General features: G+C 51.5%; 1 protein-coding gene across 7 annotated transcripts in view; it reads right to left on the bottom strand.

Annotated features, from left to right (window-relative positions):
• RAP1GAP2 (RAP1 GTPase activating protein 2) overlaps positions 1-17,508 on the bottom strand; it is a 222,545-nt gene that overhangs the window by 167,423 nt on the left and 37,614 nt on the right. For 5 of the 7 annotated variants that reach the window (XR_003147058.3, XM_025476089.3, XM_025476091.3 and 2 more), the window contains one exon: positions 9,871-9,906. Coding sequence is in view for 6 of the 7 variants with exons in the window: in XM_025476089.3 (XP_025331874.1) it covers positions 9,871-9,906 (36 nt within the window). In the remaining variant the exon portion in view is untranslated. Of the gene's footprint in view, positions 1-3,140; positions 3,271-9,870; positions 9,907-13,823; positions 13,931-17,508 lie in introns of those variants that run through there. The other 2 variants (XM_035721457.2, XM_049114275.1) reach the window with 2 other exon arrangements.

Below are 17,508 nucleotides of genomic sequence, written 5' to 3'. Positions count from 1 at the left end.
GACACTCTGAATTCCAATTCTGGAACTGGGTGCAACCTGGGCATGAGAGTTTCTTTTCTTTTTTCTTTTTTTTTTTTTTTTTTTTAAGAATTTATTTGAGAGAGAAAGAGAGAAAAACAAAACAAGCAGAAGGGAGGCAGAGGCAGAGAGAGAAGCGGACTCACCACTGAGCAGGGAACCCAACACAGGACTCGAACCCATGACCCCAAGATCATGATCTGAGCAAAAGGCAGACACCAAACTGACTGAGCCACCCAGGCACCCCAGCATGAGAATTTCCTAAAGCCTCCCAGATGATAGCAAAGTGCAAAAAGTCTGGGAACTACTGCCTTGTCAGGGAGGGGAGGATCAAACTCCCTGCTATGAACCAAAGACTGTTAGTGGATGCTAATGCCGGAAAGAGAAGTCACCAGAAAGTCAACCAAAGACTGCTCAGGTCCCCCACCAACAGGGGCAGGGGCTGGGGTCCAGGAACAAGCCTGGATGGAGCCAGCACCAACAAAGCCTGCCATAGGCACAGGGAGGGCAGAGCTAGAGATGGCTTTTGGGGTGATGGATTAGTCAGAGCTAGCAGAGGCCTGAGGAGGAGGTTCATTAGAAAGCCTTTGTCACTGTCTGGGCAGGAGATAATGGGCCTGAACTGCGAGGAGGGCAGGAGACGACTCCATGACTCAGGCCCTTCACAACCCGGTGACAGAGAAAGAACTGGATTGGAAGACAGAAAAGGTTAATTGAGAGTGAGCGCAGTCTGGGTATAGAACAGGAAATGATCAGTCAGCGGCCGAAGGTGGGGGTGAGAGCACTAGGGAGCGGTGATCTGGGAGAGGGTCTAAGGAGTCAGCCATGGAGAACCAGGAACTGGGACCTGAGAGGGATGACAGCCCCAGAACAAAGGTGGCCCACTGATGAGCCCCTGTGCTGAATCTGGCCTGGGGCAGGCCACACACGGCTTGAGTTAACTGTCAAGATTTTTCCTACAAGTCCAGATTTCCAGCTTCTCTTGGACAGAAAAGATCTGGTGAGGACAGCCCAGGTGGCTCAGCCGTTTAGCACCGCCTTCAGCCCAGGGCGTGATCCTGGAGACCCGGGATTGAGTCCCATGTTGGATTGAGTCCCACGTCAGGCTCCCTGCATGGAGCCTGCTTCTCCCTCTGCCTGTGTCTCTGCCTCTCTCTCTCTCTCTCTCTCTCTGTATCTTTCATGAATAAATAAATAAAATCTTTAAAAAAAAAAAAAAAAGATCTGGTGAGACGACGGCATCCTGGTGGAGTGCTGATGTGTGTCCCCAGACCCCTCCCTGTGGCTGGCTCTGGCCCTGCCAGATCCCTGCAGCCACAAGGCCTCTCTTAGAGAGAGGAGACAAGGCCCATGCTAGGTCAGAAAGCAGTGACAATGGAGGGGTTGCTGGGAAAGCAGGAAAGGAGCCAGGCACTGCACAGAGCCACACTGCTGACCTCTCATCCTGGTCCTGCATCCCCCACCTCTGTGCTGTGCCATCTCCAATTAGGAACATCGCCTCTTGGAGTCTCACGTACTGATCTGTAAACAAGGAGGCCCATGTCCTCTAGTTGTCCATCCTCATGTCCACTGGGCTCCTGCAGGCTGCCCAGGTCAACCCCTCTGGCCAGGCTTTGAGACGAAGCCTGGAAACCTGATTCTTTCCAGCAAAGAGTAGCCCAGGCAATGAGAAATCCCAAATACAGCTGAAGGAGCCAGGGACAACCAGCTAGGGAGAAGAAGAGACACAAGGAACAAGAACCACCTGCCAAAATCTGATGGGGTCTCAGGAGAAGGAGGGATTAGCCTTGTTTGGGGAGGGACAGTGGACAAAGAAATGGCAGTCAGAGAGACTCCAGATTAAAAGAATGGTCAGCTTTGAACATTCAGAGCTGTATTGTAATAGAATAGGTAGCCTTACAAAGTAATGAGCTCCCTGTAACTGGAGGTAACCAAGCTCAGGTTCAGTGACTAGTTTCATGGGTACAAATAATTCACATAGTGGCTAATTTGATTTTTTTAAATTTCAAGTTCTATGATTCTGGAGATCTCTCGTAAGGGCTCCCCACTCCTCCCAATGTCCCTAGGGAAAACTGTTGGGGATGAAGCTCCGGACTCTGCCTTCTAGAAAGGGTGGTGCCTAGATGGTCTGGAAAAAGCACAGAATGTCTACTTCCTTGCTCCCCTTGACCTTCAGCAAGACCTCAAACCCACAGCCAGATCCGGCAACCCCTGCTACACGGCCCCCGTCCTAGGAGAGCCTCACCAGGGGCCCCTCCAAGGCAGAGAGAACAGCATAGATGGCCCTCCCAGCACAAGCCAGAGGGGCCATCTATATCCCCTCCCAACATTCCCAAGCCCACTGCCTGCTCCCAGCCCCAGAGGGGCCAGCAGGAAGAAGGAAACAGAAGCAAGCACCACCTACACTCCCAGGCACCTCGGAGTGCTGTCTGGGTCCCTGTTCAGTAGGAGCCTCTCTGAGGGCATTGGGGGTCCTGACACACCCAGGGGTCCATAGTGTACACGGGATATACAGTGTGGAGGCGAGGGGGGGTGTCAGAGCTCTCTCCAAAAACCATGGGAGCAATTCTTCCCCAGCCCTGGCCAAATCCAGGTCCTGGTGAACCAAGCAGAGCCCTCCAGACTCCTCTTCACAAGACCCTCAGTCTTCTCACCAGATCAGGCCAGCAGGCCTCTAGGCCTCTGAAGACCTGTGAAGAAGCTCAAGCACATGGCCAGGGACTTAGGGATCGAAGGATCTTTTCAGGGAGCTGAATGGAGTGAGGGTGCTCCCCCAAGGATAGCTGGACCCAGGCTGGTGGGCCACAGGCTGCCATCTGCATCCTGCTCTCCTGCTTCCCTGCCCTTGTCTCCCATAGTCACACACTCAGCCCTGTCCCATGGGATCAATAAGGACCATTCAGCTCACCAGCCACATGGCAAACACCCTTACAGGGCCCCAGGAATAAGGAGAACCCCTCCTGCCCATAGCCCCATACCCATCTCAATAGAGCCCAATGCTCAGTGCCCACCAGCCAGAGCTGCCAGCCAGCACCCTGCTCGCCCATCAGCAGATACCCACCCAGACCTGGTCAAGACCCAGGGAGCTGCTTGTCCACCAAGAAATCAGAACAGGGACTCACCAGGGCTTCCTAGGCATGGCAGGGACCAGCCGGGATGAGGGCCAGGAACACACAAATCCCTGGAATTTGCAGACCTTGCTGCCTGGCAAATGGCACCTCCAGGTGCATCCCTGGTGCCTGGCAATGAAATCAGGCCACAGCCCAATTGCCAGCTAAGCACCCGCCCGCCTTGCTTCTCCCTGTAGCCACTCACGCCCTGAGACTCCAGATCCCAAAAGAGACATGTTCGTGGTTACCATAGGAACTCGCTAAAGCCAAAAAAGGCACCACACAGTCACCCACATGGGCCCTCGAAGCTCATGTCCACCTGCACAAGCAAGTGTACACACACGCCTACACATGCCTACGCATGCCAGCACTATTCTCAGACTCAGAGCCCACAAGGTGTCCGAAAGCGGGTTCCCTGCAGGCATGTCCAGCCAGGTATGGTTACAGGGCGCCAGCGCCAGCCAGTGCTTACCTGGAGCTCACCTGCCAGAGGCTTCCTAGGAACTGAGCAAGGTAGGGGTCAGAGCCCAGGACTACCACCAGGTCTGCCTGCAAGGTCAGGGAGAAGGCACTGACTGCCTGGCCTGTTTCCTGGCAACAGACCAACTCTTAGAACCCTCCACATGCTACTCCTCTCCTCTGTCCCCTCCATGAGGGGGTAGGTACGAGGGTCAGGATCTAAACCAGCCACGCAAAAAGGGAAAAGGAGGGAGCAGAGATTCTGTATTCAGAGCCTTACTCCCTCATTTCCAGAACTGGGACCAAGATAAACCCAAGGGCTCAACAGGAAACTCAGAAGGCTTCACCTTGACACCTCCCTTGCCCTCATATCCCACATCCAAACCAATCTAGTCTGGGGGGACCACCTCCTCAATAACTCTCCAAACTGTCCACTCTCCCTAACCCCACAGCTCCCATCCTAGCCTCCAACCTCTGCAATGAGTCAGCAGAGGGCAGCCAGGGGGGCCCTCAGACTCAAATCTGGTTTCCTCTCCGCTTAAAACCCTTCAATGGCTCCCACTCACCCAGAGAAGTCTGCTCAGCCCTCTGTACAGCTGTCCCATACTCCCATAGGCAGCCCCGCCTGCCCCCAAAACCCCATCCCAGTATTCCATCTGTAGTAGTAACTGCCCCACATCCCTCCCACCCCCTGCATTCCTAACCTCACTGGGTATGCACTGTTGCTGTTACCCAGAATGCCTCTCTCTTTAGCAGGCTGACCTTACTCACCCTTGGAGATGGCTCAGGCATCACCAAGTCTGCAGGAAACCCCTTCCATCCTCTCAAAGGGTATCTCTGCTAGCCCTCATCACATTCCACTGCAACTGTCTGTCCAAATGTATGCCTGCAGGGCAGGGCTGTAAGCTTTCACCAACAGAGATGTGTCTGTTTCATATTTGTTTCCCCACCAATCCCAGGGCCTGGCTTTGGGCTTAAAACGGAAGTGCCTAGTAATTGTGAGCTGCACTGATGCGGTGTTCTAATCCCCTACAACAGCAAGCTCCCCCATCCTGACAACCCAGCAAACTCTCAGCACCTGCTCTGGGTGTATAAGAGGAACTGACTAGGGAGCAGCCCCAGAAGGTTCTAGAACATTCTGGTGGTACCTGAAGGATTCTTGTGCACTGCCACCACCCCCTTCCAGTGTTCCCATGTGTTCCATGCCCCCTGCACTGCTTGCCTGTGAGAGGCCGCATCATTCAGGCACCAGAGATGCCACCGAACCTGGGTCTCCAGCAAGGGCATGTGCTGTGAAGGCAGAGGTGCATGCTGTGGCCAAGGGCCACAGACTACGTACATACCTCCAAGCATATGAGAGGGAACAAGAGTGGGAAAGCAGGGAGTAGGGGAGGTGCTGAGAACTACTCAGCTCCAGCCTAGACTACACCAGCCATGAAGTACAGACCTGCACTCAAACCCCAGCTCCATGATCTTAGCCAGGTGTCCTAACCTCTCTGAGCCTCCATTTTAACATGTAGAATAGTGGCAACCGCTTCAGAAGGTGGCTGTGAAACCTCAGGGAAACTGTGCAACAGGTGACAAGTTAGCACACATAAGTGCTCCAACAGTGCCAGGGCCAGAACCCCCATCTTCAGAGCTGTGTGGCCTCCAGGAGGTAGGTGCTGATTGTGTGGAGAGTATCAGGTCCCTGGAGAAGGAGCCAAAGCAACTGGGAACATAGGCCACTGCCCAGAGGGGGTTTGGTGCTCTGTGAGGCCAATGGGCTACCCTAGTAGACAAAAAGGTATCTTACCTAGCAGAGGTAGATGCAGGTGGCATGTTGGTGCCTAGGAGAGCTGTAGCCTGTGTAGCTGGCTGCCTAATGGACACATCAGTGTGCAGAGCCGCATCCTGGACATCCAGGCAGAGCCCCGTATTAGGTACCACCAGTGGGGGGAGAAAGAAGGATGGAAGAATGGGTACATTCTTTGAGCTCATTTTAGGGGTACTTGGGTGGCTCAGTTGGTTAAACATCTGTCTTTGGCTCAAGTCATGATCCCAGGGTCCTGGGATGGAGCCCCAAGTCAAGCTCCCTACTCAGCAGGGAGTCTGCTTCTCCCTCAACCTCTGCCACTCCCCCTGCTTGTACTCTCTCTGTCAAATAAATAAAATCTTTAATAAAAAAAAAAAAAAAAACTCCCTTTTAGTGCCAAGGGCAGTGGGGGCAGCTAGATAAAACCTCTTATGGTGTTTGCCCAGCCCACAATCCACCCTTCCTCTCTGAGAACGAACTCCTCTCACATAGAGTGATGACCACAGCAGCCATATTTTATCCATAAAACCCCATCCCTCCAGAGAAACAATGATCCGAGCTGGGCCAGTAAGATTCTTTCTCTTTTTTAGGTTGCACTGAGATGTAATTTATATATCATATGATTCACCATTTTAAAGTATACAATCCAGTGGTTTTTAATATATTCACAAAGTTGTGCCACCAGCACCACTATCTAGCCCCAGGATATTTACACCACCTCACAGAGAGGCCTCTACCCTTTAGCAAGCACTCTCTCCCTTTATTCTCCCCAACAACCTCCCCAGCCCTAGGAAACCATGAGTCTATTTTCTATCTCTATGAATTTGCTTGTTCTAGACACTCAGTATAAATGGAATCATACAGTATGTGGTGTTTTGTGGCTTTCACTTAGCATAATGTTTTCAAAGTTCATCTATGTTGTAACATGTATCAATATCTGATTTCTTTTGATGGCCAAATAACGTGCCATGGAACTGATATGTCACATTTTGTTTACCCATCCATCTGTTGATGAACTTTTGGGTTGTTTCCACATTGGGTTATTATCAATAATGCTATAAACATTCATGTTACAAGTTTCTATACAAACATATATTTTCATTTCTCTTGGGTATATATCTCAGAAGGGAACTGCTGGTCATTTGGTAACTCTATGTTTAACTTTTTTTTTTTTTAGATTTTATTTATTTACTTGAGAGAAAGAGAGCAAGAGAGAGCACAAGCAGTGGGGAGAAGCAGGCAGAGTGGGAGAAGCAGGCTCTGCTGAGCAGGGGCATAATGTGGGGCTCAATCCCAGGACCCCAGGACCACGACCTGAGCTGAAGGCAGACACAACCGACTGAACCACCCAGGCACCTGATGTTTAACCTTTTAAGAAACTGCCAGAGTGTTTTCCAAAGCAGCTGCACGAGTTTACGTTCCCAGTAGCAGCATATATAAGGGCATGCGGATTCCAGTTTCTCCCCATCCTCACCAATGCTTGTCATCATCTTCTTTTTGATTATAGTCATCCTAGAGGCTATAAAGGAGTAGCTCACCATGGCTTTGATACGCATCTCCCTGTGGCTGATGATGCTGAACATCTTTTCATGTACTTACTGTCCATTCATATACTTTCTTTGGAGAAATGTCTATTCAGATCCTTTGCCCATGTTTTAAGTGTGCTTTGTATTATTGAATTGAAATGGTTCTTTATATATCTTAGATATGAGTCCCTTATCAGATACGTGATTTGCAAATATTTTCTCCCACTCTGTGGTTTGCCTTTTTACTTTTTTGATGGTGTCCTTTATTACACAAAAGTTTTTCATTTTGATGAAGTCCAATTTATCAACGTGCTGTTCCTGTTGTCATTGCTATGCTTTTGGTGTCACTGTTAAGAAATCATTGCCTTATTCGAAGTCACAAAAATGTTCATCTATGATTTCTTCTAAGTGTTGTATGGTTTTAGCTCTTACATTTAGATATTTGATCCATTTTAAGTTAATTTTCATATATGGTATGAGAGAGGGTCTCAATTTCATTCTTTGGTATGTGGGTAGAGTTGTCCCAGCACCCATTTGTTGAAAAGCTATGTTTCTTCATTGAATGGTCACAACACACTTGTTGGAAATCCACTGACCGCAAATGTGAGGGTTTATTTCTGGACTCTAAATTCTATTTCATTGATCTATACAGCTATCCTCACGCCAGTACCAAACTGTCTTGATTGCTATAGACTTGTAAGTTTCAAAATCAGGAAGTACAGTCCACGAACTTTGTTATTCTTTTTCAAGATTACCCTTATTTCCGTATGAATTTTAGGATCAGTTTAGCAATTACTGCAAAGAAACCAGCTGGGATTTTGAGGGTTTTGGAGGGTTTCCAGTTCCTGTTCAAGCCTTCCTGAACTCTAGCTCCACCTCCTCCCCTGGGTTCCCTGAGACACCCTGGGATCTTTTCCGTAATTTTTTGTTTAACCAGATCACACTGAGTTTTTTTCTTTCTTGCAATCAGAAGACTCTTAACCAAGCACAAGTAAGATACACAGTCCTACATACTGTCCCAAACAATCATCTCAACACCACCTCCCCAGGACTAAAGCACTCAAACTGTACCCCAGATACCCACTGGGGTCCCAATCTCAAAATTTGCCAGTGCCCTCAGCCACCTTGTAACTAGTTCCCTTCCAGGTTTTACATACACCATCTTTTTTTTTTTTTTCTTAAGATTTTATTTATTCATGAGAGACAGAGAGAGGCAAAGACACAGGCAGAGGGAGAAGCAAGCTCCCTGTGGAGAGCCTGATGTGAGACTTGATCCCAGGACCCTGGGATCATGACCTGAGCCAAAGGCAGACGCTCAACCACTGAACCACCCAGGTGCCCCTACCTACATTATCTTTACCAGTTAAATAGGCCCTCAATAAATGCTTGTGAAATTGAACTAGGAACCCAAAATAACACCAAAAGAAACAGTCCTACCACTCTGCACCCCTTAGTAACCCTCTCTCGTGCCTAAACCTCAATCTGTAGATAAGAAGCTCTAGGAAAATCCGACATCATTTTGCCCACTGGACAAATGATACAAAAACTGAAGTCTGGAGAAGTTAAATATCTTGCCCAGGAGTGACTTGCCCTGAACACTGAGCTGTACTATTACACACACACCTCATGCCAACCATCATAGGCACAGGTGTACCCATAGTCCCATCCCATCTTCAAGAGCTGCTATAGAAGTTACCTCATCCTGGCAGTCTTCCAAGACTGCTCCTACTGCACCTCTGGCACCAAGTCTACAGAGAGACAAAAAGCTCTCAGAATGCAGGGACTATTTGTCATACATCCCTTCCCTGCTAACTGTTCACACTTACCCTTCTGAGTAAAACAGACTATAGTGGGAAGCCTCACCCTCTATATTCCAATCCTCAAGACTGGCTGTGCTTTGCCCAGTGACCTGTATCCAGGGCATACACAGCCAGTGCTAGCAACTAAATGGCATGGCAGAGGGAGGCCGGCCTGGAAAACCTTTCAGCTGAGATGGAGTGCTGCCAGTGGGAAAAGCTGCCTCTGAAGAAGAACACTCATTGGAGAAATTTTTCATGCACAAGCTAATTCACATATGGCAGAATAATATTTTGGGCTAGTGACCAATGCTACTTTTTCCTCCTAGAATTTCCCTCCTTTTCAAGTCACTCAATCGGAGCAGATGGTTGGTCAGTACTCACTGTCCAGGGAAGGAATGAAGATAAAAGCTGATTTTTTTTTAGTCTGTAGGAAGAAAGGGGATCAGGATGCAAACAAAATGGTTTGGCCAGAAACACACATGGGAAAGGAGCAAAGATGGTGATGGAAGAGGAGTTGGAGGTTCTAGGAGAGATATGTCTGCTCAGAGCTTCCCATACAGACAAGCAGACATAAAGCCAAGCGCAGCAGGCAATTCCCAGACCCCAAATCTGGTGTTGAAGCCTCAGGGAGCCCCAGGGCTGGGCTCTCAGGATGACGTTTGTCTGGTGACATATGACTCAATGCCCAACTGACCACACATACGTGCCCAAGCACAGGCACATGCATACACACATACACACATGCACACACAGGCACGCACACACTGGGGTATTTTATGAGGTTCTAGAATTATGTGGCACAATTTTCCAGGTAGGTAGAAATTTCAGAAAGCTTGATGGACTGGAGGCTTCATGTAATAACCACAGTGATAGGAAATATAATTATCTTCCTTACACCAAGTTACAGCCTAAAAGATACACACATTACCATCGACCCGGCACCTGCTGCTTCCATTCCAGCATCTGCCTTTCTCCAGATGTCCTAGGAATCAAGAGCCTGGTCCAACCTCTCCAATCCTAAACCCCTAAGACTGAGATGGAGAATCTGACAAATCCAACAGCCCCGTGCATGTTTCCCACAGTCCAGGGGGACATAAGGGCCCCAGAGGTGCTCTGGCCTACCATCATCTCTGATTGGCACACAATGGGAAATGGCTACTTACTTGACCTTTAGGCTCGCCAGCATGGTCTTGTCGATCCTGCCGAGAGAAAAGCAAAGTCTGCGGTCAGTGCTGAGGCTGAAGGCTCCCTCAACCCATCTGCAGGGAACGTCCCTGGGCCAGTCCAGATTACCAAACCAACAGGGTCCTGCAGGGGACAGTCCCTACATAGGGGAGCTCTCCTCCAGCCCAGAAAGGGAGGGAGCCATGCATAACCCCATGAGCCAGGTACTGTTATTCTTCCCATTTTAGAGATATGGATAACATCACTGGCCCAGCCAGAATCCAGGTTCTGACTCCACATCCAGAAATCCCAAGCACTGTGTATATAGCATCTCCTTTCATTACCCCCACTCCTCAAGAGAACTCTGCAAACCAGCTTCATCAGTCACTAGCAGTTAAACATTCAACACATTGATATTTCCTAGGCTTCTGCTTTAGAAAGATGCCAGCACCAGGGACCCTCCTATCCTGGAAGCTGCCAGTCCATGCGAGGCGACAGACCCCACTCCTGAGGCAGAACCCAAAAGCAGACTCCATGGTGCATGGGCAAGTGGGATCTGTCATGCATTCAGCTCAGAGCAAGGAAGATCACATTTACAGCAGACTGTCCTGGCAGCCAGCTCCTCCACCCCAGCCTGCACCCACCCTTGCTGGAAGACAAGGCAGTGCTGCTAAGCTTCTATTTTTACCCTCTGCATATGTCAGCCCTTATGGCTGGTAAAAGAGGCCCCTTCCTCTCTCGAGAGATAGAAAGGTGGGCTAGATTCCCACTTGTCAGTGTCTCCTCTTATTTAGGGGTCATAACCACCAATGTCACGATCACCACCATGTCATCAACACCACTGCTGTCACAATCACCATCAGTGTCACCACACCCCATGTCACCATCACCGTCATCAGTGTCCCACCACCATCAGTGTCCCCACGACCGCCTGTGTCACCACCACCGCCTGTCACCATCACCTTCACTGTCACCACCACCACGATGTCAACAGTATTGTCACCATCACCATCAGTGTCACCACACCCCATGTCACCACATCATCAGTACCCCCACCACCACCTGTGTCACCACCACCTTCAGTGTCACCACCACCACGTACGTCATCATGACCATGAGTACAAAATCCAGGATGCTTGAAACCCTGGAAAGATCGTTCAGCCACCCCATGCAGTCAGCCAGCTTCGCCACAGGCTTCCTATCCAGGCGACTACTAGGGCAACACAAGGACAGGAGCAGTGTCAGGGGCCACATAGGGAGGACACAGAGCTGCCCCAGTAATCGCAGGTCAGCACCAACCCCTTGAGCTGGGAGGTGGGATCCTTTTGCTCTGAGTAAACTCTCAGCACCTCTGATCCCAGTTCCCAGCAGCAAAACAAGCCATACCCTAAGGCTCCCGCCCCAGGTCCCTCCCAGCTTCTTCCCCACTGCGTCCTAGGCCCCTTTCCATGGAGCCTCCACAACCTGTCCTCAAAGGTCTCATAGGGCCCCTGATCCCTCTGGCATGCAGGTGGTACTCCTCTCCCATTCAGCCCCCAAATGGGGGGTAGGGTGAATCCAGAAGGGAGATCTCCACATTCTATTATAATATTTGTAGCCGAAAGCTACCTAATTGTAACTCCTAACAATAAGCTCTTACATTTTACATCTTCTCAAGGAATCTCTTTTAATTCTTACAACATCCTTACGTTGTGTATAAGGTGGAAATCCCCTACATGGGGAAACTGAGAGCCAGAGAGGGGAAGTATCCTGTCTGAGTTCCTCAATGAGTCAAGGTGGAGTCAGTACTAGAACCGGGCCCTCTGGTGTGGCACCCTCTCAACCCAACCAGCACACCACGCGGTGGCGCTGTGGGTCACAGCAACCCCTGGCCCAGCACCCACATCCACACCTACCCAACGCTCTGTCCACAGGGTTTCCACGCTGGGGTGTGGCCCTGGGAGGCCAGGGCTGCTGGCCTCAGCTACATTGACACAAAACACAGAGCAGAGCCTGCAACACTGGGCTTTTCTCTTTTTAGAAAGCCAAACCCCCTAGGTTCTCTGGGCCCCTTCCAACTCCCCACCACCCACCTGCCCCATGCCATTCCCTCTCCTCACCTTGTCTACCCCAGATGCTACTGGTCATCCACCCTGGCATCCAATGGAGCTCCTAGAACACCAGCCCTCAAGACGCTGTCCACCACCTGGAGTGGACCAGGGCTCTAGCTATCTGCACGTCAGTCTCAGATCATCTCCAGACAATGCCTACTCTAACCCTCCAACCCCACCAGGAAGCCCTGCTGTCTCCTCAAACTCAATGAGCCCCTAACCAAATGCCTGTCCTGGACAAAACGTCACTCAGTCATCCTAGAAGCACATATTGCGCATGTGCAATGCGCCACACACAGTTCCTCGGTCTGTTCCATGCCTCCTGAGAAGCATGGCTCTCAGAGGAAACTCTCTCATGGCCTGGACCTTGCCCTGTAGCGATCCCAGTCAGCCTGACTGGGAAGCAGACAAGGTATTTCGAACCGAGAGCCCACACTCAGGACAGCAACTCCTTGACCCGGGCATCAGAGACGGTCTGTGAGCAGGCACCAGGCCACACTATGCCAGCCCTAGCACGATCTCCTCCTCACTCTCCCCATCTGCCAAGCATGGAGCACCCACAATCCTTCCTGCCGCAGGATGGGTGGCAAAGTGCCTTCAGAGAGAAGGGAAGGGCAGTCAGACACTGCACCCACACAGAAGCATAACCGGCCAGAGGGGCAGAGCCCGCCCACCCCACCCCCCAGCCCCTGTGCAACCCCCAGTCAGCCACCAGCCTCCACACCAGGGCACCCCCTGCAGCAGTGGGAACCTCTTCTTTGACAACACCCCAGATCCAGAAGCTAAAAGGAAACCGATAATGAAAACCACTAGACCCCATTCCCCAACAGAGGAGAAGCTGCCAGCAGCTGGGAGCCAGAGACAAGTCTTTGACCTCAGTCTCCCCATTTTCTGGCCCCCTGGGGAGAAAGAGCCTCTCCCTTGTCCCACACAGAAGCTCAGTGGCGGGCAGCCCCGGTGGCTCAGCGGTTTAGTACCGCCTGCAGCCTGGGGTGTGATCCTGGAGACCCGGGATCGAGTCCCACATCGGGCTCCCTGCATGGAGCCTGCTTCTCCCTCCGCCTGTGTCTCTGCCTCTCTCTTCGCTCTCTCTGAATTAATGAATAAATAAAATCTTTAAAAAAAAAAAAAAAAAAAAAAAAAACTCAGCGGCAAAAAGTGGCCCCAAGGGCCAGGCAAGAAACTAGAGCACAAAGCCAACTGCGCAGGCTTGGACAGAGCTAGGATTGGCTGCCGTGGGTGGGGCGGGGGGAGGGACCTCAGGAGACAGGTCTGCCCCTCCCCTCACAGGTCACCCCCACAGAGGAGGCAGCCCAAAGGTGCAGTGGGCCACAGAAGCCCCCAAAGTCACATACAGAGACGACACAGACAGGAGCATGGCACACATGCAAAGACAAGAGAGCCCACAAAGCTACAAAAGAACAGAGCTGCAGCCTACCTTCTTGGAAATCCAGAGTACACACATGCTCACATCCATAACACATCCATAACACACCTACCCGGCCAGGCACACACTTCATACACGGCCGCACAGACTGGCAGCTGCAGACAAGCCACACACACACCCACAATCATCACAGAGGCACCTCACATACATGGGAACATGACACAGACACACACATTCAACCACAGCCACGCAGTCTTGCGCACACCTAGATCGTACTCCAGGGACAATGAGAAGAAACTTAGTGTCTGATACCCCACCATCTCCATCCAGCCCTGGCATCTGAAATGCCACCCTACCCACCCAGGCACAACCCGAGCCTGCCACTCTTGCGCTCCCACGGGCAGCCACAGTAGATCCAAGACTTCCCAGAGAGATTCACTCCCATCCCTTCAACTGCCCCCCCTCTGTTACCTACCATCCAAAGCCCCCAAAGGAGACGCTGCGTTTCCTGCCAAACATGGTTGTGGCCGCGGGCCCCACGTCCTAGTGATGTCTCAGGAGCTGTTGACAAAAGGGCTGTGGTGCAGCTGGGTCAGTGGGGCCACAGGCTTAGGGCGGGACGCCCAGTGTAGCACCTCCCCCATCGCTTGTCCCCCAACCCCAGCACTTCCTGTGGGTGAGGCCGCAGGGTTGGGGGTGTGCCCTGCCCTCCAGGAGGCAAGGAGACAACAGGGGAGTCTGTAGAGGGCAGTTTCCCCACGCCCAGAGGAACCCACAGCTCCGGAAGGCGTTCGGGTAGCAGATTGCACCATAGCCCGAGTTGGCAGCTGGGTCGCACAGAGCCCTGGCTTCCCAGAACCCAAAGGAAGGTGGAGGATTCTCACAAGAGTGCCTGTGAGGAAGAGAAAGAGCCTGCTGGAAGGCTCAGGAGGCTTGCACACAAGCCCTTCATACTCACTCCCTAGGGCTGCCTTCCTGCCCCACCTTGGCTCAGCACACACCAGCTAAATCAGCCCCACTCCTATACACTTGCAGACATAAGTCCACACACACTCCCAGCAGCATGGAGGCACACACACGTGTGCATATATATACAAGCACAGGACCCACAGATGCACACAGGTATGTTCATATAAGTGTCCTTAGACACCCACATACACACGCATGCAAACACTGCACATTAATATGCTAGTTCATACAAACCTCGATGGAGACACCTGCACACAGACCTCGTGTCCATGTAACTCCCCAGAAGACAGGCTCGTGCATGGATGCAGACCCATGTGCACACACCCAGGCACACGCTTAGACTGTACACATGCCCACAAGGTGCATTCACACATACACATGCACAAGCACAGATCCCAGGTCAGCAATGTCACACTTCTCGCTGGCAGGAGTGGAGGTAGGAGAGTGGCACATGTGTGGAAGTGTGTTTCTTTCCTGCTGGAACTCAAGGCTAGCCCTTGTCTCTATATGCACCCGTGCTGACCATCCCAGATATACAGTAGGTAGGTACTCACTAATGACAGCCCAAGGACAGGCATGGCACATGTGCTAGCAGGGCACCAGGCCCATACCCTGCCCCAAGCAGTGAAGAAAGGGAAACAGAGCTGCCATGGCCCTTCTCAATGGTCCACCCTCCCCACGGTTTCCTGTTTGGGGCCCAATGCCACTCTGAACATCAGACATGTGCTGTGGTACCAGAAGGCCACCCCCAGGTCATGGACAAAGGGCACAGGCATTTCTATTTTCTTGACTCCTCCATAGAGGGAAGGCTATGGGCCACAGGTTTCATGGCCCGGCCCAGTTCTGATCTGTGAGTGGCAAGTGTGGGGTCTTTTTCTCTAAGGCAGCTGGCCTCTCAGCAGGAGCATGGTGGTCCTTGGTTCAGCCACATCCTCCACCCCACCTTCACCAGGAAAGGAAGGATGGTGTGGCCCACCCTCTGGGGTTGCGTCAGACCACTAGCTTCCCACTAGATGTCCCCTCCACACCCAGACGTCTTCCCACACTGCACCCACCCCACATCCAGGGGAGGCTCAGCAAACAGCATGGACGCCTTGGGTCCTGCCTGCCCTGCATCTGTTTGGTCTCCCTCTGAGTAAAACAGCTCTGTGCTCCATCCACCCCCAGAGGGAGCATCTTGCCAGCCTGGCTGACCAGGGCACCCACCCTGCTGGCCACAGTGACTAGCTCAGGAGTGGGCAGGAGAACTCAGCAGACCTCACTCCCAGAGCTAAGGGCCAGTTATATATCCCATTATCCCTAAATCCAACATGAGTTGGATTTCTCCCACTCTCCATTGAGGAAGTCTAAGATAAAGAGCTTGGTGGGTGTAAGAGTACAGTGGAGAAAAGCCCACTCAGCCTGCTCCGTCATCACACCAACTCCAATTCCAGGCCAAGCACTGTACTAAGTACAGACAGCACCAGGTGAGAGCCCAGGCCTGGATGCCATGCAGGTTACTAATAACACAATTCTTATTGCAAATTACTTACTTTTTTATCAATTAGAGAGAGTTCATAGTGAACCCATCACTGGAGCACATCATCTGACATTCTTTCATGTGGGAGAGTATGAAGTGAGGTTATACCAACAAGCTTGGGCACTTCCAACCTCCCATCATCTAGTCTTATCTGTACACACACACAACCATGCTTTCATGAGATCCAACATCTTATTCCAGGGGAAGAGGCAGCTGAGAGCTGCTCTCATGCAGGCCCTCATAGTCTACAGACACACTCAGGTGAATACCGAGGGAAGAGGCCACAACCCAGTAGGGATGCAGGCCCAGGCCCAGCCCCAAGCATCTGGAGGTCAGCAGGGTGGCCCAGAGACCAAACAGGCAGGAGTTTCAGGTCCTTAGTTTCCCTGTCTGTAAAACGGACAGACAGGAGCATTTCAAGGCTCCAGCTGCTGCCACCTGGAGGCTGGATTCTCCCACCAGGGGTTCTGTTCTCTTGCATGGTAACCACAAAAGATGGAGTAATGGATGCAGACCCCTGGCCAAGGGGTAGCAATGGCCTGGCGGCATCAGCAGGAAGAGACATGGAACCCACAGCATCCTGAACATCCTTGAAGCAACTAAGATCCAGGAACCTTGGAGAGTCCAGATGGACCCACGCCCTTCTTAGTCCTCAGAGTAAGGGCCCACAGAGACAGAAGGGACGATCCCAGATGACTTATATTTTACTCTCTGAGCTCTAGAGGGATGTGAGAACCATTTAGAGCACCTTCCACTCTCCCTTCCACAGCTCCAGGCTCCTGAGTTTTAGAGCCGTGTGACCCCCAGCAAGTAACCTGACCTGAGGCCTCAGTTTCCCCCTCTGTAATATGATGGCTGCCACCACACTCACAAGATTGCAAATGAATGTGAATACTCAGGACAGGCTCCATGCCATAATGGAAGTCGTTCTAACTATCACCTGCTACAATCCCACCCCCTCCATGGTCCCGCTCAGCTCCCCGTCGCCCCTGCTCTGACCCCTCAGTTCCTTTTCTACGAGGGGTCCACGCACTCTCTGGGAAAGACTGTGAGTCAGAGAAAAGAGAACCACTTTGTAAGCTAGGCCCAGCCCTCCCACCCCCACCAAGCACAGCCCAGCTTCCTCCCAGACCTCCGCTGACTCAGATGGCCAAGCAGTCAGAATGGAGACAAAACAAGCCATGGGGACAGGGGAGCCAAGGGCAGTGCCTCTATCTGGGAGTTTACGATGGGTGGCACTGACCTAACCACTTCGCTCCTTTCAGTGTCACACCACCTCTGAGATGGTACCACTGTTACCCTCATTTTACAGATGAGGACACTGAGGCACAGAGAGGTCAAGGAACTTGACAAAATTTGCCCAGCACAATGGTGGCAGAATTAGGTCGGATTCCAGAAACCAAGTTATCAGTCATTGTTCTATATGATAATCTGCACTGACAAATGCCCATCACCAGGTCAAACCTGCCCCACTAACTCTGGAACCTACACAAAGGCCCAATTCATGCAGTGCCCATTTTACAGACAGGGAAACTAAGGACCTGAAAGCAAAGCACAGCTCAACAGCTAAGAGAAACCAAGGATGAAGTCAGAAAGAGCCTCCACCAGGCAAGAGAGACTCCTCCTCTCCTGAGATTGCTCCTTCCCCTTCCATGGAGCCAACTTGGGGTCA

This window comes from Canis lupus, chromosome 9 (assembly GCF_003254725.2).
Source record: "Canis lupus dingo isolate Sandy chromosome 9, ASM325472v2, whole genome shotgun sequence".
NCBI classification, from domain to species: Eukaryota; Metazoa; Chordata; class Mammalia; order Carnivora; family Canidae; genus Canis; species Canis lupus.
Note: the sequence above shows the minus strand (reverse complement) of the source record. Positions and strands in the feature narration are given on the sequence as shown.